Source organism: Amblyomma mixtum, chromosome 6 (genome assembly GCF_055824585.1).
Source record: "Amblyomma mixtum isolate Tamu chromosome 6, ASM5582458v1, whole genome shotgun sequence".
NCBI lineage: Eukaryota > Metazoa > Arthropoda > Arachnida > Ixodida > Ixodidae > Amblyomma > Amblyomma mixtum.
In genome coordinates, this window is record NC_143017.1 from 139107844 (window position 1) to 139129322 (window position 21479).

At 44.9% G+C, this 21479-nt stretch overlaps 1 protein-coding gene across 1 annotated transcript; it reads left to right on the forward strand.

Annotated features, from left to right (window-relative positions):
• The first annotated feature begins 1995 nt into the window (after positions 1 to 1995).
• On the forward strand, positions 1996 to 17432 carry LOC149340584 (interleukin enhancer-binding factor 2 homolog). Its single transcript, XM_089549408.1, has 12 exons — positions 1996 to 2122; positions 2733 to 2847; positions 3654 to 3710; positions 3790 to 3918; positions 4556 to 4658; positions 6811 to 6876; positions 9880 to 9999; positions 10697 to 10863; positions 13225 to 13286; positions 13959 to 14073; positions 16112 to 16199; positions 17133 to 17432. The coding sequence occupies exons 2-12, from the start codon at positions 2749 to 2751 to the stop codon at positions 17270 to 17272; spliced, it is 1146 nt and encodes a 381-aa protein (XP_089405534.1). The 5' UTR covers positions 1996 to 2122; positions 2733 to 2748; the 3' UTR covers positions 17273 to 17432.
• The last annotated feature ends 4047 nt before the right edge of the window (positions 17433 to 21479 follow it).

Here is a 21479-nt window from a genome sequence, read left to right on the forward strand (position 1 = left end):
GCCGCGCCTTTTGTTTACGCACAGCGGAACACCCGCTGACTACGAGCCCGCGAAACGCCGCGGACTAGTTGGCAAGTGCGTAAAGCGCGAGACCACAATTTCGCCGCGGCTAACCATGCACCGAAGCATGGTCGGACATGTGCGAAAAGAAGCCCCAGCAGCGAGCGCAGACGCGCTGGCCTGCACAGGTATACACGATGCCGGAGCTGTCGCAATACCAGTTTTCTCTCGGAGGGACAGGGATGCCAAGCCGCTGCGCACCGAAATCGGGCAAACAAGATCAAACCGGGGAAGCCGCGGCGCGGTGCGATGGCCGTTGCTTCGGCCAGCGCTGGAAAACTTCCCGATCGGGAGCGCGCGCTTACGAACAGAGAGCTACGAGCCCGAGCGCACGACTCCGCGCACGCGGATGCGAGCGTCACCTGCTCGAACGTAAACACGGTGCATTCCGAACGCTGCCCAGCGCCTGTCAACGGCGACGGGCAGGCGAGGCCAGCGTGCGAGTAGCAAGCGCGTCCTGGGCAGCGCCGGAGAGCCCGCGTCACCACCTCATAAAGATCGGCCGCTTGCCCGCTCGCGACTCTCCGGAGCACCACAACCCGGTGCACAAAACGCAGCGGCCACCATGGGCTGCGATTCCGTTTATCAGCCATGATGGCAATCGCTGAATTCGAGCCCAACACCAGAAACATCAAAGCGACCCCCCTCCCTCCCCCCTTCAAATCCGCACTCCCTTGGTCCGCTCATCGGCAACACAGGGAGGGCGCGAAAAATACAAAGCGTCAAGCGCGCTCACCTTTGTCGCAGGAACTGGACGACGCTACCGTTAGCAGACAACACAGCAACGTGATTCTCGACGCCATAAATCCATCAACTGCAGATACTCCATAGAATCACCCACACAATTAAATCCCTCCGCCGACCTGATCCACACGCGCGCATACGAATACACACGCACACACGCGCACAGCGAGTCGTGCGGCCGCTCTTCCACAACGGCTCTTCTCTCCAGCGCCCCCACCCCCCACACGATGGACGCCCTCGTCGCTGTTGTTTGGCTTTTCTTTTAATGCGCAGGTGCGCTGTGCTTTTTAAGCCGGTGACAGATCAAATAGCTTTCGTTACACTACATTTTCGTTCGCTTAGAGTAACATCTAAACTTCCTTCAAGGCATGCGTGGAATTTTGAGGGGTTGGCAGCGCTTAACGCAAAAGCCTGCAAGAAAGCAGAACGAAGATCCAAGGGGTGCTGTGATCGGCTGCAATTCAATTGTGGTTTAGTATAGCATGAGAGCGGCTCACTTTTGGATTACACTTGCGCTCCACGGCTTATATACGGCCTTATTCAAACTAAAAACAACGAGATCGCGTTGCCAGAAATCAGGTCGAAGCTTACGGATGCGGAACACGCATCGGAGACACAGCGTGCGGTCTCATTTAACGCTCGTCATTTGACAAAAGGGTCACGAACGCTAAGGAAACTTAATAGGACTTCTTTCCATGAATTTTTCGCTCACCTTGCCGACTTAATTAATCGGCACACTTTCTAGATCTCATTTCCGGCGAAGATGCCGTCAAACATCTGCGGAAAGTTTAAAAAAAAATCGTAAACACGAAAACGCAGAACGAACGGGATGCGCCTCCCGTCGTAAACTTTGTGCAAGCGAGCTCATCGCTCCAACCATTTTATTTTGTGTGTTTCCACGATCCACTTCGCCTCTCTTTTGTTTGCGCTCTTCAAAATAATCAAAAAATAAAACGTAGTAGCGAAAGTTGACTATTGAGCATCAAAGCCGCCGTGCAGACGACGAGTGTGACCTTGTGCTGCCATCTCGGGTCGTAAATGAAATGCGCGTACTAGAGCCCTGCAAATGTTTAGACTAAATGAATTCTTTTTAATATACATTTATTTAACAAGTGAACAAGGTTTTAATTTGCGAAAAATACCAACAAAGCCAAGCATTAATTGACTACTGATTTTTCTTCTACGAGCCAGGCGCCAAAAGGAAGCCAGAAGGCCAGAAGCTAATCCACGCCAATCTGGAGAAGCCATTTGATCTGTGGTTGCCGGCGTCGTTTAGTGTCGTCGTTTTTGTCGTGATCATCAGCTTCGCTGTAGCTGAGTAAGTGCATATTATTTTTATTTATGCGCATATTCGCTAGATCTTGGTTGAAAGTGTGTATGGGCGGTCTACTCGGTCATTTGTGTGTTGGCGGTTGGCTTCACGGTGGTAGTAGAACCCGCATTCATGTCTTACGCCTAAAAGGTTCGCCGGCCGGCGATGGCGGTCATCATTTGCTTCATGTTGTAATCGCCTCATTTGGATGTTTGTAGACGTAATTCCTGCCTTGTGCTTTTTAAAGTGTTGTTTGTTCTTCTTTACATACGCCATTTTTTTTTACCTGTTCGGCTTTCGCGAGTTTTCTTTGGCAAGCATGGCAAGCATGCGTGCCATCGCTCATAGACCACCACTTGCGCCAAAAACCGCACTCGTCCGTAATATCCGCTCTGGTGCCGGTGTTCTTGTCTGAAAGCTTTTGTTTTTGGTTTCGTCATTGTACTCATAGGAATCGGGAAGACAGTAGGGCTTCTGAAACGCAGCGTGTGCTTTTTCTCTTTCGTTTTTAGTTTCTCACTGATTACAACCCCGGCGCTGTGAAGTTTCACATTATTTTCACATATCTGCAAGACTTCGACTGTGCCCCATGTGTGCCTGACGTGCGGCTTCTTAGTTTCAGGTTTGCCAGGATGAGAGGCGGAATGAGAGGAAGGGGTCGAGCCGGTCGTCCTGGAGGGATGTTTAAACCAAAAGTGTTTGTTCCGCATTTGCCATTCGACTTCTATGTGGTAAGTTGCTAGCTGTTATAAAATACGGACTCACGAAATGCAAACTAAAAGAAAACGAGAAAACCGTGTACACTGTTGTGTGCGCCCAGACCAGCGCGTATGACGATTTGAATTATTTTTGCATTTCTACCAAGGCAGAGAGCTTCGCCAATTGGCATCGTGACACAAGTGTTCTGCATTCAACCTATGAACAATTTGTTCTATATTTCTAAGCTTTGCGGGTTTTTGCTTTTTCCTGTACACTTTCCTGACATGTTGCACTCTACTTCCAAGGCATGTTATAACATACCCTTTAGGTCAGCACTTACAAGCACTATTCAGCTCCACAAAAAAAAACGTATTTTTGCTTTGGCTGATGCCAAAGCCAGCAAGTCACTGTTCCACACTGTCGCCAAGGCGTCACCGCATAGCAAACATTGGCAGTTGTAGGTCATTGAGGCTGTGTGACACTTATGCACGTGGTAGTCTAGGTTTCAACTTCTCCTTTGAGTGCGATGACAAGTGACATCAAGCACCTGAAAGTGTCTGCCCTGTGTCCTATTTTTGCTCCCAATTACAACTCATTGCACACTCTACTGTGAAAACGGCTCTCTCCTCAATCCTCACAAGGTGCTGGTATTTCTGTGCAAAAATAAACAAACTAAAATTAAAAACATTGCACCTTCAATGCAAGAACAGTGCAATGCAATACTGAATGCTAACCTTGCCCTAACCTTGTGTTCCTTATGCCATGTTTGTACACTTCCTTAGAAAACTGTTTGTTCATAACAAGGGCTTTGACAACTGGCGCTAATCTTTCCTTACAGTGTGAGCAGCAGTTTCAGAGAGTCAAACCTGCGGCTGATGACAATGCCCTGACTCAGGCAAGCATGTTTCCTTTTTGCTTTTGCTCACACATAGCATGGTTATTTCACACTTAAAATTTTCCCTGTGCTACTGCAGGCTCTGCTGAAGAAGAACCATGACCTTACTCCTACATCTGCTGAACAAACCTCCATACTGAATCTTATGACCAAGATTCAGGCTGTGCTGGACAACCTTACTGTTGCACCAAAAAGCCTCGATGCCTGTGTAAGTTTTTATTTGTTTTTTTTTTACTGAGCCTGAGTTACCGGAGTTACTGGGAGGCAAAATGAAAAAAGGCACTCGCTCCTTTATCCCTTCCCTTAAGTGATCCCGGCCGCGGCGGCTGGAATTTCTTTGGAGGAGAAATTCTAGAGGCCCGTGTACTGCGTCGATGTCAGTGCACGTTAAAGAACCCCAGGTGGTCGAAATTTCCGAAGCCCTCCACTAGGCGTCTTTCATAGCCTCAGTCGCTTTGGGACGTTAAACCCCATAAACCAAACCAAACCTTCCCTTAAGGTGTGGTTCAGGCGTCCGCTGAGATGTGACAGATACTGCGTCATTTCCTTTCCTCAAAAACCAATTTCAATTTCACAGCTGTTTTTTGTGGCCTGTGATAGAGTGGCTATGGGATATCTTAGGCTAGCTCCAGAGGAAGCTTTTGCAAGCCAAGTGCCAGGCAACTGTGATGTCATAAGCATGCCAGTAGGCAGCAATGTTTTAGCTTGCCAAATGAAGGCAGGAAAAGCTCTCTTGTGACAACTATCAGCTGTCCAAAGAAGAGTGGCAATGAAACGCTAGTTCTTGTTAGGTTTTTCATTTGTTATAGGAGGCTAACTTGATGCACATTTGGACCCTGTTCTAGCAAATTGAAGAAGTTCGGCAAGTGGGCTCCTTCAAGAAGGGCACCATGATGGTCGGACACAATGTGGCGGACATAGTAGTCATTCTCAAGACACTCCCAACAGGTACATTCATGATTGTATCCCTCCATTGTCACCTTTTTCCAGGTGTAGTGGCAAAAGCTCATTAATGACTATTGCCTTAGAGGGGACGCAGGAATTAAAACTTTTTGTTTGTATGCAACCAGTGTAACCAAATTCGACACAGATGTGTAACTTTTTGTGCTGGTTTCTGAAGTGCAACTAGCACCCTCATAATGTCATCCTCGTGGCATTCGGTAATTAAGAATAACGTGGATAAGTTTTTGTCACAATGTTCTTAAAGCAACTCATTTTTTTTTTTAGGTTCCCAGTACTCATGGAAATAGAAGTTACAACTCCAGCGTACATATTTATATGAGAACGATTCTCACGAAAATAACTTTCAGAAATTGCTGGAGATGTACATAGAAAAATGGACAGCTTTATTGCGTTCCTCAGAGTCTCAGGATTAATGCGCGAAGAAAAAAAAATCATTCCAGTGTCATTCGTTAAGAAATGCCAATTGGATGAGTGACAGCAATCGCAGAAAAAGTGAAAGCTGGGAAAATCAACCTTAACCCTTTCACTGCCAGGTTTTTTTACTCACAGCTGCACACACCCTGCCGTTTTTTTTTTTTTTTTGCATGTTAGTTTCCTGGAAATTTTTTGCTAGTAATGCACTGAAATGCTCTGCAGGACTTGTAGACGTTTTTATTCAGGATAATCTTATAGATAATAGTTGTACTGAATCAAATCTTAAAGCACCAGTCTGGCCCATCTGATTTTTTCTGCTTACGCGGATTTTTCGGTGGCTGGGGCTCTTCATCGCTGTCATCACTCGACAAGGCACTTAGGTGGGCTCCTTCCTCGTTGCCACTATCATTGGAGTCCGATTTCATAAGTAGTTCTTGAATTTCTTCGTCCGTCAAAGCGCGAACGCATGTCGCACACCGCCTCACATAGCTGCTGTGCCGAGACCAAAACGAAGCGACTTGGATGTGGAAACATGCGTGCCATCTGGTGTGTAAAGTTTACCCTACAAATTTTATGAATTTATGGGGCCTCGAATAGGTGGCACGACATGTGTGCATCGTTTTATTTTTACACGAGTTTTATCGGGAGAGGCAGGGGTGTGCATACATGGTCGCCCGAGTTATCTCGGGAGTGGCAGTGAAAGGGTTAAAGTTTGTTCCCTCGTTTGTTTAGTTTTTTGCCTCCTATGCTTTTACTTTTGGTCAGAGAATTGCAGCATTGCAACCAATGGAAGCTCCAATCTTCTGATCCTTCCTCTTCGTGCTGATACTAAGGTGGCGATGCTCCCGTTATGGGGAAACCTGTAGTATCCACGATGCGCCAGGACCATCTCTCACAATTTTTGACTACCACATATATATAAAAAAAATGTCTTGTTTTTTAAATTTTGGGCCGCATATTTCACTAATATTTTGTCAGAAGGTGAAGATCCAAGAATTACAAGAAAAAAAAAGAGGAAATGAAAATTTTGACCAAACTGGCCACTTTGTTTGCCATGTCTCCCCTTAAAGGGGCACTGAGGAAAAACTCCATTATTGCTCTGAGTAAAAATTGATTCTCTGGCTCTTTCTGGCAATGGTGATGTTTGTCCTGTATCAGAAGACACAATTACCTTCGAGAAAATTGGATCTAAAAATCTTCCTGCTAGTCTATTCAAGCCCATTGACATCCAGCTTAGCCTCTGGAATGCTCACCCCAAAAACCGGTATCGACATGCGCATTTTGCTTGCCAAATCAGCTGGTGATGGTGACACCAATGTTCAGATTTTTTGTCCTTTCTAGAAAGCTCAATTTGTACTGGGAGTGCTTCTTTGTGATTAGAACGCAGAGTCCTATCGATGTAGGCGAACTTGTATTTGTCCTTAGTGTCCCTTTAATGCAATTTCTCTTAGGCATTGCATCTGTCCCTCTGCAAAAGTGCACTGCAGTGTGGGTGGCTTATTTCTGATGTCATATAAGGAATGTCCTCCACGGTGCGGGTTGGAGCAGGTGGCAAGTGTGTTAGAAAAACAGGTTTTCACTGCAGTGTTGACCACTGTGACATTGGTGCAAGCCATGTTATCTGTAATCCAGCAATAGCCTCCGTCCTAACAGAGCCTTTGCCGAAGTTTAACTTTCGGGCACTGTGCTTTACCTGCATGTTCATTGCCTGCATTTTTCACAGGTGAAGCTGTGCAGGCGTTGGCAAACAAGGTTTTAGAAGAGGTGAAAGCGGCAGACCCCAGCTTGAGTAAGTAGATGTGTCCCTGAAAACTGGCCGTGTGTACTGCCATTCTCTGTATGGGTGAATTGGAGCACTATATGAGTTCGAGCTGGCCTGCGGGTCGGTCCGGGCCAGGCCAGGAAATATGCTTTTGCAGTGGGCCTCAGGATCATGCATAGAAGGGCTATGCGTGTATGGCTTTCAATTTTATTATTGCAGGGTGAAGTACACTTCGAGTGTTCTAACAGTGACACAGATGAAATAGGGCCATGGTGGTGGCTGAGAAAAAAAGAAATACACAGAGCTTATATACTTGGCCGCCGCGGCGGCTCGGTGGTTATGATGCTCGCCTGCTGACCCAAAAGATGCAGGTTCGATCCCGGCCGCAACAGTCTCATTTCAATGGATGTGGAATGGTAGAGGCCTGTGTCAGAGCATGCTAAAGAACCCCTGGCGGTTGAAATTTCCGAAGTCCTTCTCTAAGGCGTCCCTCACAGCCTAAGTCGCTTTGTGATGTTAAACCCCCATAAACCAAACTTATATAATAGTATACTTATTTTTAGTGTCTTCTGTAGTTTCATTTTCCCCACGTGAGTGAATTTAAACAATACTGACCTTTTTTTTTCTTTACTGTGAAATTATGGAATCTTGGTGCCAAAATATTTTTAGTAGATTTTAATACTACTGTAGAACACCATTATAGTAAAGTGAAACTGCGTTCCCATTTGGCCTTCCATAGATGACTGCTTTTTTTTTTTTTCAGCTATAATAAAGATTTTTTTCAAAGAAACGGCAGTAGTGGTGGTGACGTACCTCACATTCGGAGGCAAATGGATACTAACGGCGATAGAACGGTGCTCTTTGAAATAGCTTCACCACTAAGTTAGGAAGCTCTGAGGAGAAGCCAACTTCTTGAAGTCTTTGGGGCCATGAGGCAAAGTGCAGAAGCACGGAAAAAAAAAAAAATCTGGCTATGAACGCACAAAGAAAGCTGCATAGGTCATTGGGAAAGGAAAGACAGTAAAAATGCCGTGATGAGTAGACAAGGGAAGAAAAAGGCGAACATTCGCAGCACGGCAGCGTGAAGCACAGGGAAGCGGTGGCAAGAAATGGAGGTGCAGCGGCACTGTGTGAGCGGTACTGCCACGCCTTGACTGTATTGCGAGTTTCTCCACTATTGCTTCTTAAAGGGGGACACTGGTCTTGAAAAGAAAATTTTATTAATTTAGTCATAGTTATGAAATTTTCAGGGCACATGTATTTTTGTGCGCTGATTCTAGATTATGTCATTTAATTTCATGTAAAACAATTCCATGAGCACTTATGCACTTTTTATGTTAGTATTTTGCGGAGAGTTTTAAAGAAAATTTGCTGCAGGAAACTCGCTGATATGTATGCCATTGGGTTCTCTTGACACCAAGGAATACAATAAGGGTAAAATTATCATCCTGGCTATCATAGAACTTGAGTTATAGGGTACTGAAGCTGCCACTTCACACACAGGAATACACATTTTCCTTCTCATTTCTGAAGCGACAACTTCAAAACTCTATAACTTAAGTTCTATGATAGGCAGGAAGACAATTTCACCCTTATTGTATTCCTTGGTGTCAAGAGGACCCAATGGCATACATTTCAGCGAGTTTCCCGCAGCAAATTTTCTTCAAAACTCTCCGCAACATACTAGCATAAAAAGTGCATAAGTGCTCAAGGAATTGCTTTACATGAAATTTAATGACATAATTTAGAATCAGCACACAAAAATACATATGCCCTGAAGATTTCGTAACTGTGACTTCGTTAATAAAAATTTTTTTTTCAAGACCAGTGTCCCCCCTTAATGCTGATGCTGCTGAAAATGGCGCCGTGTTCACAGGACACTTGGTTTTCACATGAAATCGAACTCATGTTATGTTTGTAGCCGCATTGTATTTGGGCAAACGCAGTACTTCCGCAAGACATAAACAAAATCGAAACCGTTATACCACGAGACGTGATAATTGAAATTAATTATCACGTAAAAGGGCAATAAGAGCAAGATGGAGGGTATTTGTGAGTGTTTCTCTTATAAACAAGCACTGTGTTTAGTAACTAGCCAATTAATTACCAGAGAGCATCCTCAGAGCCATGCTATCACCAACAACTGATTACTACAGTAAAGACCCTGGTGTAGTAAAGATTTCAGCTGGTTCGAGTAACTTTAATATAGAGGGGTTCTACTGTACTATTTTGTTGTTGATGCGGGATGAGAGAAAGCACATTTGTAGACAGAGTTTAATGAGCGTCGCTCACAGTGGTATGCCCCAGTAACTTCGAACATGCACGCCTGGCTGTGTTGCACAACACAAGAAAAGTTTTTTAAAAATGCTAAATCCAGCACCGGTTTAGTGGAACGATGTAACACCTGACACATTGCTCACTTACAAGATGCCACGAGAAGCACTATAAGAGGAGCATGTTGGTTTAGTACATTTTGGGTCTTCAAACACACATTTTGCTTTGACTAGGCGCTTTTGTTTTTGGTCTCCATAGGAATGCGGCCGCTGCATCCATCAATTCAACCGGAAAAATCATGCTTCATTAAAAAAAAAATTAACTCTACAGCTTCGAGGACATTTTGATATTTGGACATTGCGGGCTTTTAAAAATGACTGCTTAAAAGTTTAGAGGTATCATAAAGGTTATTGCAGATGTATGCAACCCTTTTGAATTGGCTCTTGGAACTTTGGTGCTAATCACAGACAAGATGACTGCTCAGAAAGCTGAGCGGCAATTTCACATTCTCTTCTATCTGTGCTTACGAAACAAACTTTTTCAGGTGTTATTGCGATTTGAGCACCTTTACCGGCTACTTTTTACTTGTGTGGCAGGGGAATGCTTGCACTCAGTGGGCAGTTTACCTCTTCAGTTGCTGTAGAAATGGGCCCAGTAGAGTGATACTGTAGAGGGCCCAGGCCTCGCAATGCGGCCCGTGCAGTGCTGTAGTGTGAATACCTTATAGTATGATTTATTTGATGGCCTATTTTGCAGAATTAACGCACCAGATGACAGAAGCTGGTTTCGATCTGAAAGTTCCCGATGGTGCCACAGCGAAAATCTTGATCAGTACAGTTCTTCAAAACCTGCACAAGCTGGATCCTGAGCTGCACTGTAAGTACTGTACAGCCTCAGCTTTTCTTCACTTTGATGTGGTTTCTTAAAGTATCCTTTCAGTGCGCTGGAGTGCTCCTGTTTGATCACGCAAGTTGCTTTGGCTAAGCAGCAAGAGCAGTTTGTGTGTATATATAATAGGGCTCTATTTTGAGAGGAGCTGATATGCCCCCAGAATTCAGTATACTGGCTTTTTGAGTGATGAAAATTGTCTTAGCAGGAGGCACTGGAGACATTACAACTGAGAGCGTCTGTCCTCCATAGTAGAACTCATGATCCTGGCTGAAGGAGTGAATCAGGAGAACTTGGCAGTTGGAATGACATGAACTAGTGAACACAGACATGCATAGGCCTCTTCATAAGAGGCACAAATTTTCACTGCACCACATGTTTATAAAGATAAGGATGTGAAAGTAGCTCTAACTCTACCTTCAAAAACGTCTAGAGCGAACATGAGGCAGATAGGAAACGTTTGAAGCAGTGATATCGTACTTGGTGGTAATGAACAGTGGCTATTAGCAAAAAGTAATTGTGTTTGGGGAATTTTTCTTAAACTACAAAGTTTTTGTGGAAGCCTTATAGCTTTCCTCAGTAGCCGTCTGGCTGTGCTTGGGCAGACGCAAATGAGTAGTTAATTGCTCATGATGTCTTTGATTGAGTATTGTGCTAAGAGCTGTTGTTCTGTTTACCCATACAGTGAAGCAGAAGCTTCAGCAGAACCACCTGACTGCTATACGGCATTCACGCTGGTTTGAGGAGAACGCTCACCACTCGAGCATCAAAGTGCTCATTCGCATCTTGCGAGACCTGCGCAGCCGTTTTGAAGGCTTCCAGCCGCTCACACCATGGATCATCGACCTGCTGGTTAGGAACAGTTACAATTTTCTCCTTCAAACTCTGTCTTCTTCACTGCCTTGGTTAGGCAGTGTGCATTTTTATGCTAGTCTGCTTTTTTTTTTGTCTGAGCCATACAGCTGTTATGGCTGTGCTGGCTTCAGCTCAGTTGCTGGCTCTCTTTGTTAACCTGCAGTGTCTGAACAAACCTTACACTTCCTTTTGGAATCTTGTATCGCTTGCAATTTTTCTACATATAAAATTAAATGACATAGCCATAATCAGCACACATAAATACATGTCCCCTGAAGATTGCATAACTCTAACTCCCTTAATTTTTCTCTTGAGCAGGGTCCCCCTTTAAGTGCGTTTAAGGGGGGACACTGGTCTTGAAAAAAAAATTTTTATTAATGAAGTCACCGTTACGAAATCTTCAGGGAGTACCGTATTTACTCGCATAATAGGCGCACTTTTTTTCCAGAAAATCTGGCTCAAAGTTCGGGGTGCGCCTATTACGCGGGGTAAAATTTCCGGAAGTTTTTCGACTCGCAAAATTGAATACACCGCGTAAACGCACTCGTGTACGGGCCGCACCCCGTTTTCGCGAAGAAAATGTAAAAAAAAAAGGCCCGTGTAAGGGCCGCACCGAAACTTTCGGAATGCACGCACCGAGGCCTCCGCGATCGGCTCCGGCTGCGCGCAACGGGCGCTTGATCGCGGAGGCCACACACGCGCACAGGAGCTTCCAGACGCCGCCCAAGGCCAAGTTCATCATCATCATCGTTTTCCTCCGCCGCGAGCTTTCGCTATCTATATCGCCATCAGCATCTCCAGCTCGTTTTTTTTGTTGTTGTTGTTGCTGTAAAGTGCCGGGATTTGCGGTAGCGCGATAGTTATCGTGGTTTATGGCTTTGCCGCGGAGCGTTGATGTTTTAGCTCGAGGGGCAAGCACCTTAACAGCTACACGACTGGGAGTTTGCTCTCGAACGCGGCAAGCGTGCGGCAGGTCGGAAAATACGACGTGGCCGAGAAGTGCGGCAGTTGCGACTGCGGCGTCCCTAAATTTTCGTGCGCGACTCCAAGTGCCGAGGTTTTCGCGGGCCTAAGTCGGGAACGTTTCCGGCTGGAGATGAAGCTTTCCAAACAGACGTTTAAAGTGAGCATCCCTGAAAACTGTGTGCGGCTGTTCTACGCGATGTCGTTGTACGTGCTGTGGGTCCGCAGCAGCTGCGACGGCAGCAGCACTAGTGGGGACTAGTAGTCAGTTCAGCAAAAACTTTGTTAAAATAAAGATTGGGAAGCGGGGGGTGGCGAGGCGTCGGCTTGCAATCGTGTAAATACAGTATTGATCACAGTGCAAAGTTCGGGGTGCGCCTATTATGCGCGGAAATAAAAAAATCTGATTTTTCGCGCCCTAACTAGGGGTGCGCCTATTATGCGAGTGCGCCTATTACGCGAGTAAATACGGTATGTATTTTTGTGTGCTAATTCTAAATATGTCATTTAATTTCATGTAAAATGATTCCTCGAGCACTTATGCACTTTTTATGCTAGTATTTTGCGGAGAGTTTTGAAGAAAATTTGCTGCAGGAAACTCGCTGAAATGTATGCCATTGGGTTCTCTTGACACCAAGGAATACAATAAGGGTAAAATTGTCTTCCTGCCTATCATAGAACTTAGGTTGTAGAGTTTTGAAGTTGTCGCTTCAGAAATGAGAAGGAAAGTGTGTATTCCTGTTTCTGAAGTGGCAGCTTCAGTACCCTATTACTCAAGTTCTATGAGAGCCAGGATGATAATTTTAACCTTATTGTATTCCTTGGTGTCAAGAGAACCCAATGGCATACATTTCAGCGAGTTTCCTGCAGCAAATTTTCTTCAAAACTCTCCGCAAAATACTTGCATAAAAAGTGCATAAGTGCTCAAGGAATTGTTTTACACGAAATTAAATGACATATCTAGAATGAGCACACAAAAATACATGTGCCCTGAAAATTTCTAAACTATGACTAAATTAATAAAATTTTCTTTTCAAGACCAGTGTCCCCCCTTAATAAAGTCACAGACCAGTAGGCTAAACTACACCCCTATGCTTCGTAAACACTGGATTTCACATGAAACATATTAATATTGATGCATACCATGTGTCTTTTTCGCTTACAAAGGGGGGGGCAAAGGTAAAGCATCTCGACAAATTTCAGAACGCAAGCTTGGCCCTAAACTGTGCTAAAGGTCTGTGATGCACACACTGGCGTATTTGATTGACTCTCTAATGAAGTGCAAGCATAAGGAGCCAGCAAAACGTTTGATCTTGCTCGTGATATCAACCCACCACCTAAATTGTGAAACTCTTGCTCACTTGTCAGTCATCTAAAGCATTCCTTGCTTTCCAGGCCCATCACGCCATTATGGTTCATCCAAGCCGACAGCCACAGCCTATTAATATTGCATTCAGGTAAATGCGATGTGCCTTGTTTGTTTGTTTTTCCATCCACGCATGCTGGTGTGTGTTTCTGTATGTTTAGCTTCATGGCAGATAATTCAGGCTACAGAGCAACCATGCAACTACGATATCATCCAGGTTGACAGCTGCAGTTGCAAAAAATGTTTGTAGTAGTATTTACATTGTTCATGGACTGTACAGAGGGAAAAATGCTTGTCTAGAATGGGGAATCGTCCGCACTGGACAGTAATTCAAAGTTTCAAAGGATGCTCAGAACGTGCAGATCGAGTTCCCGTGGTAAAAAGACGACTTCAGACTCCTCTTTAGTGCACCTTTAGAAAGCTGGTTTCTCCTAGCCGCTCTCAAGCCTAGTGGTGGAGGTCACTTTAGCTACTTTGAAAAGATTGAAAAAAAAAAATGAAATTCGCACTGTATTTTTGCCTTGGTTCAGAACATAACAAGAGGCAAAAATTATTTGATGTCTCCCGTAAAATTTTGCGGATTCTTTGCTGGCAGAATTTAAACTTTCCCTCCCCATAAAGATTGGGGCCTTAATTATAGTGATGATCGTATATAATTTGAAGTATTTGGCAACCTTGCTGACATATTTAATACTTGTCGGCGCCAATATAGCAAACACTGCATTAATACAGTCTGTTCCTCCCATGCCTTCTGCCTGCTTAGGCGGGTCTTGCAGCTGTTGGCGGCTGGTTTGTTCCTGCCTGGCTCTGCTGGAATTCCTGACCCCTGTGAAGGAGGCACTTTCCGGGTGCATACTGTCATGAGTCTCGAACAGCAGGTGTGTACACATGCATGTGTAGGTCATAACTTCTCCCCTCTTACAGCAGTAGCTGGTGGATTTTGTGAATAGCCTGCCTTGCTTGATTGGTGACTTCGTGGTGAGCTGTTGAGTCCAAGGACATTGAATCGAATCCCAGCTGCAGCAGCTGCATTCCAGTAGAGGCGAAACGTGAAAATATCCGTGTGCGTTATGATGTCAGTGCGCATTAAAGAACTCCAAATGTTCTAAATGTAGAGCCCTTCGCTACGGCATCTGTCAAAGCCGATGTGCAACTTAGGGACGTTAAGGGCAGAGAGTAGGACCTATATCTTACATGCTCGTGTAAGGGCCGCGCCCCCAACTTGGCAGCCAGTAATTCCCCCCCAAAAAATTCAATGTCGCCAAAAGCACTGTTTCATGTGTGCAAATTCTGCCCATGTGGTGTGTTCCGTTGGGAGCTAATGGACGGTAACTGCCTGCACCACTCTGTACGACCACAGACACGTTGTCCTGAGCACTAGATTTCGTTTTGAACCACGAACACACTGTGCTTCAGCGCTGCTGATTCATCTTGTGTGCTCGGCGTCTGCACCAGAAAGCCCCAAACGTTATCCCACACAAAAGCCAGGATGGTCTGCACCCACACCCACTCTAGTAGGCTCAGGCATCGGCAGAATACGCACCACAGTAGCGGTCCGATCATCTGTTATCACTATGCTCAGCATGCTTCGCAGCAAAGCCGCAGCTAAAGTGCTTGGAATCTAGTCCAAGTTTATCATCAAAGGTCTAAACTTGTTAACCGTTTACCATCGGTCAATAACCTCACATTAAAATGAACATATAATTGATTTCCGCAGTTCCTTCGACTGCCAAGCACACTTAAAAGCAGGTGAGGCGGAGGCCGCTTCACCCCTGCAATGGGTGGAGCAGCCTCCGTACCGTCATTACTGACAGCCAAGCGCCCGTAAAGTGATCTAGAAACCTGTTTTACTCCGGGAGGTTAATTCGTGCCGGTCGTTGAGCATGTGGCGTATCATCCTTACTTTCAACTCATTATGTACTTGAAGGATTCGCTTTGGCTGCGCTAATTCATCATAAAAATGTCTGTCGTCAAATAAAATGGGGCCGTGTATTTGGAGCTTCGCTGTTGTCGAAAAAAAATTTATGGAAAAATTTCCGGAGCCCTTCACTACGGCGTCCCTCATAGCCTGAGTCGCTTTGGGACGTTAAACCCCAATAAACAAACCATAACTCTTAAGGTAGCATCTTTGAGCAATGCATTTTCTCATAGAAAACTGCCATGCCTTTTGTTGCACACATTTTTTAGTGACTGAAAGTTTTCTTAAGTCACGAACTGACTTGTTGAACTTGGAACTTCGACTAAATTTAGTTAATTTGTCATTCCTGCCTGGCACAGTGTCATTTGTTGCAACAAATGAAATGCAAACAGGTTATATTTGTAATGCGAACACCAGAATACAAAAATATTAGCTGCTAGAAAAGATATACAGCCACAAAGCGGTCTTAGCGCCATAAAAGTAAAATCGAGCGCATTAATATTCAGTTTCTCTCATCTAAGATCTTCTCATTTTCCTGTTCTTGTTTTAGTTGCCTTGTTTGCATTTCATTCATTTCTAGTATTAGCGCGCATGTGCATAATTGGTGGTGTGTGTCTTGAGGTAGCAGTATGTGGTGTTGTACTGTTTGACAACAGGCCAGCTCATAAGGCAAACTTTTTCAGCTAAACATATGTTCAAAGAATGTGAGCTCTAACAGGGATGTTCCAAAGACAAGCCTTGTCCAGAAAAAAAAAAATCCTGTTTTTCTTATCGCTTTAAAAGTTTATCGCTTTTAAATTTTTCAATTTTTTTTACTCCCATTGTTGCACAGAACACACCTGCTGCTCATGCTGCCTGCGTATCTGTTCCAGTACTTGCGAGGTCACTGCATCACACACGACTGTTGCGACGAACTTTTACCGCTTGTTGCTGCATTATAGTTGTACCTGCATGCACTGTTGATATGTCTTTAATGGGACACCTGTTTTCTCTTGTAGGACATGGTATGCTTGACTGCCCAGAACCTGTTGCGAATCCTCTCCCATGGCGGATACAAAAGTATCTTGGGGATTGGTGGACCGAAGAGTATGTTCCAGTTTTCATCACAAGTTTTTCAGGATTCATAGCTTGTGTAGTGTGACGAATGCTTTTGTTCTTTCACGGTCAGGAAGTTGAGTCTGGAAGTAGAGGGGAGTTGATAAATGCATTCACTTTACCTGCATTTGTGTTAACAGAGTGGTCAGGGGTGGTCTGCTGAAGCAGATTTGTTCTGCATTTCCTTCTTGAGCTTTCACGTGTACACACTCCAGTTGCTGTTCTATTTTCTTTAGTGCTGTTCTGAATGGTATGAAGTGAGGAGTGCAGAAAATTCTTTTTATGCCTTGTGCTATATCTGTTCTGACTAGCGAGCTGCTAGTCGGCACTGGTGCTGTTGTAACGCAAAGCAATGCAGCTCTTTGAGCACTTCAACGAGCTGCTAGTCAGCACTTGTGGTGTATTCTTCCCTCCCCTCTTTTTTTTTTTTGAGAGAAACCTAAATCTAGCTTGCAACCCAACCTTAGTGTTTGAATAGTCAGTGTATTCACATGTGCCTCTTCAGGAATGCATGCAGTAGACTCCCTTTAAGACGAACTTAAAGGGACCATCAGAAGTGTCTTCCAAGAAGGATACGTGTATGAGCATGCCAAAAGCATAAAAGTAAGAACGAATTAGATTACTTTGAAGTGATAAGATGATGGCAAAATGAGTATTATAAATGAAATGAGCTGAAAAAGGAGGGTATGAAAAAGCTCACGTCATCCTATTTGAAAACGGCACCGGTTTGGTTTGTTTTAATGCACTAGCAATCTCAATCTCCAGTCTCAGATTTCACCGATGTTTGTCCGTCCGAAGCCTCTTGCAGGTGGCCAGTCTGTCTGCTGGCTTGTGGGCAACATTGTTGCTCACAACATTGTTAGGTTTATTCAAGAGTTCATGTTAGTGAGAGTTTACTGTACTCATATTTATACCTGGTTCCAGATGTCGACAAAGAGACTACTGTCCTGGAGGGAGTTGTGATTACGCCATTGACCCAGGTGTATGAAAAGTTCACAGAAAAGAAAGATGATGAGGAAATGGACCAGGAAGAGGAAGACAAGATGGAGACTCAAGAGCAGTAACCTAATGAAAGCAAGCATTGGGACTACTTTGATTGGCACTGTGGCGTTAGAACGCTGTCATTTGCAAGCCACACAGGTGGCATCATTAATGGTAGGTCTTCATTCTTGTGCTTAGCACTGTGCCCGGGGCCTCATGAATAAAATATTCCATCAAACTGTATGATTCCTTCTGTTCTGTGCTAAAAGAGAATGCATTTGCAAGCATGGATTTGCTGTGTTTGCAAATAATTACAGGCTATGCTTTTTTTTTTTTGTACTACAAGTTGCGACTGTCACGCCGTTGTTCACTGTATGCAATGAAAGAAAATTGTGGTCCTTTTCATCATGCATACACTGAACGATATTTGTTGTCGCTTTCAATGTGATTGTCTGCAAGGAACTTTCGGAGACATGCATGAAAGATCCTAGTGTCTTTTTATGTAGGGTAGGTTTAAATGCACTGCGAGAAAGTATCAAGTTCATGAATTACGACCGTACCGCTTTTCAGTCGCTGAGCTCGCAAGTATGTAATTGGAAAATTGGTACAATGTGAGGTACAATGTGAGGTATAATGCACGGTGCTACAGTCAATGTGCCTTATGCTGGTGTGCCTGTTAGGCTTGTTCGGTCCTCACAGATTCATAGTTAACGCAGCTAAGTATATGTTCATTTCATTGCCCAGCTTTATCGAAATAAACATGCTCATCTACAGAACATTTTATGCATGCTGAAATGCATAGAGGATTACTGAGATAGCAGTGATTTACTATGTATGCAACTAAGCTACAAGGGCTTTGTCTGGCATTGTTTTGATGCTGCTGATGACATGAATCCTCCCTCTAAGCTGCAGCTACCTTAATTTGTGGTTGCCAACGCTGAACATGCCAAACAAGAAAAATTGATAGGGGCTTAACATAGGTAAACCGAGTAGACCTGCGAAGGCAGGTGTTCATTCTTCAATTCCGCCTTAGGGGTGTGGCATGGTATCTTTAGTGGGTTAATGCCCATGTATGCTGAATTGATAATCCCTACTTAAGATTCATAGATGGCGGCGAGTCCTCATATACCACTACCAGTGCAGCGGTTAAGCGATGCGCCACTGCACTGGCAGGTGGCTGTTTCTATACCAGCCACCCGTCGGGATTTTGCGACCCATGTTGCTCTTCCCAAGCAACCTCGCGCAGATGGCACGACGCTCGTCCGAACTTAGCTGAGTAACTCGTGTAAGCTCGAGTAGTAACTCTGGCTGCTAGGCAACGGTACAAGATCGTACGTGCCATTTTTGCCAATACGCTTGTGGTGTTAGCTTGAGGTTAAGTGTTTGGTTTAGCTCGTGCTGGCTCACTGGTCGGCACGACGCCATCATGAGCTGTGAAACCCAGTGCCGGTGGTGCCCTCTGGGTGTGTAGATAGATAGATAGATAGATACTTGAGGCCGTACCCTTTGTAACAGGCAGGCACCACTAAAGTGAGCACCCAGACCCAGCGGCGCGGCGCCATCTGTTGGAGCGCAGCTGAAGCTGTTGCTAGGGGACGGCGACTCAAGGTCGTTTGGTGGCCGCACCGCCACGAGCATACGCGACGAGCCGAGCTGGGCTTCAGTAATGTTGCTTTCGCAACAAAAGGGGGCGGGAGGGGGTGGCAGGCTGGGAAGGCTGCAAGCAAGAAGCTGGAAGACGAGGCCTTCAGTGCAGCACCGTAAACTGAGTGACGACCCTAGGCCACCACTATGCCTCCTTGCCCTCTTACGTGGTACACCATGCCCCCCAAAACTTGCTGGCTCTGGCATTGCCAAGATGGCCATTGCACTGGATATTCTCGCCAGGTTACCATTTATGGCCCACAACTAGTCGTGATAGATAAGAGCAGGGTGGTGCCCCAATCTGCTTTACGACTCGTGAAGTTAACGTGAGGCACCTCACCTGGACTTGTCCCACCACAGCCAGCCCTGGAGCACACTTGGCCTTCCAAGGCTGGACGGCATCGTGGGGTGGCACTAAATGCAAAGTAATTGCTTTGCTGGCTTTCACCAGGGCTCTCGATCTCTGGCTCTTCATTAGATATGAAATTCCAACCATATAAATTTCATACAAAGTAAGAGAATGCACAAAGATACCAAAAATAGAGTCCTCGACTTCTGTCTGGCGCATGCTAGACTTAGCTGCTTATACATAGGGGTTGGTTGGTTGGTTTATCAAATCAAATCAAATCAATTTATTTAGCATTTCTTTCAATACAGAAATAAATGCAAGGATAAGAACAAAAAGCTGCTTCTCGAGCAGCTTGACAACGGTTCTTACCCCTTGTTTTCTCTTGGCAACGGATAACAGCAGAAATAATACAAAGCTGCGATTAAAATTGTATGAAGATAAGAGCATGCAGTATACATAGAAACTGTAAACACAAAATATATAGTAAACACAAAATACATAATATACATAGTAATTCCAAACAAAAATGCTGCATATTAGTAAAAAGTAATAATACCGGTTCAATGTAACTGATAGACATGGATTCAATAAGACGAATACTAATACTTAATCACCAATATTTTGCACACTGAAGAACATCTAACGACGAAATTGATATATGGCTATACAGGACTAAAAACATTTTCTGCTACATTTGCAGGCATAGAAGCACAGACCACAGTTTTACCACAGACAGTGTAATGCAGCCACCATTAAAAATACGTGCACAAAAGGCTGCAATAATAAAACAAGATTTCAAAACATTGACGTTACCTCCCTAAATTGTGAGTGAACAAACACTTAAGGTGTTGTTTCGATAGTGTGTGGATGTCCGTGTTTGAATTATGATAGTTGTTAAGTAAAGTAGGCATAATGTATTGTAGTCTGTTGTGACCATGATTCGTGCGGGAAAACGGCACCAACCATACTTCTCTTGTTCTTATATTGTACGGCACCTCGGGTGGTTTAACGTCCCAAAGCGACTAAGGCTATGAGAGACGCCGTAGTGGAGGGCTCCGGAAATTTCGACCACCTGGGGTTCTTTAATGTGCACTGACATCGCACAGTACACGGGCCTCGAATTTCTCCTCCAAAGAAATTCGGCCGCCGCGGCCGGGATCGAACCCACGTCTTTTGGGCCAGCAGCCGAGCACCATAGCCACTGAGCCACACATAGGGGTTGGACCAAGGAGGTTAGATATATAAATTCTTGCTATAGTCGCTTCACAAAGGTTATTAGCGCAACTTGGCTGCCTCAAAGAGACGGTAGCCGGGCCAGCCCTTCTACAGCGTCTTCGAAAGAGATCTGAGGCTCGAGTGTACATGGCACTCAATACCCTTGGTTCGCTGGGTCTTGACATTCGAGGTCGAAGCAAGAGGTTCGAACCACCTTGGTCATTTGTGAGCCTCGACTGTTTGTTGACAATTCCTCATCTCCGTGCTAAGTGGAGTTCTTTGGTGGCAACACATTTGCTCGTATTGGAACACATTGAGTCCGAATGTGCTCGTCATCTTCAAATTTTTACTGATGGCTCTGTGGACAAGGCCAGAGGAGCTAGTGCTGCTGTTTTTCACATTCCCTCTTTGAAGTATACCTGGTCTATTCACTTTACTGAAGTCGTGTCCTCCACAATGGCCGAAAGCGTTGCCATTCATGCGGCTCTCAAAAAGCTAGAGTCCCATATGGCTGAACCTGTTGTTATCCTTTCAGGTTCAAAATCTACCCTTCAAAGGTTAGAGCGTGGGTTCCCTACTGATGCTTTGTGTCTTATCTCTCTATGCTTGTTTCATAATCTGAGCAGCAGAGGCTTCTTTGTACTTTTCCAATGGGTCCCTTTGCATATAGGTGTCGGGCAATGAGATGGCGGACAGCCTCGCCCATAGAGCGCTGTCTGGGAACCCTTCGAGAAAAGTTCTTCAGGGTGACAAGAGACTCTTCAGAGAGAAAGTGTTGAGACACTTCACTTGTTTGTGGGGCTCACCCAACAAGCCATGTGTGACCAAAGGTACCCAAAGATCCCAAGTGACTTAACTGTACCGCATACGCACGAGATCTGCTTGTACTCCTGCGTGGATGTATAAGACGGCCCTGGCGTCGTCTCCATCATGCAGTGATATAGGACATTACTAATGTGCTGTACTCTTTACTACGCGGAAGGGTGCGAGTTATTCGGTCCTCTCAAGAAGGCAGGACTCCCTCACAGCTCCCTTCAAGACATTGTTTTCCCACGCGGGAACCAATTCTGTAGAAAGGAGGC

Excerpts from the sequence above, each read along its gene's own strand:
- LOC149340584 (XM_089549408.1), top strand. The coding sequence starts at position 2,749 with ATGAGAGGCGGAATGAGAGGAAGGGGTCGAGCCGGTCGTCCTGGAGGG. Across the intron at positions 2,848-3,653 it reads TGCCATTCGACTTCTATGTG|TGTGAGCAGCAGTTTCAGAG; the intron begins GTAAGTTGCTAG and ends CTTTCCTTACAG. Across the intron at positions 16,200-17,132 it reads GGGGATTGGTGGACCGAAGA|ATGTCGACAAAGAGACTACT; the intron begins GTATGTTCCAGT and ends ACCTGGTTCCAG.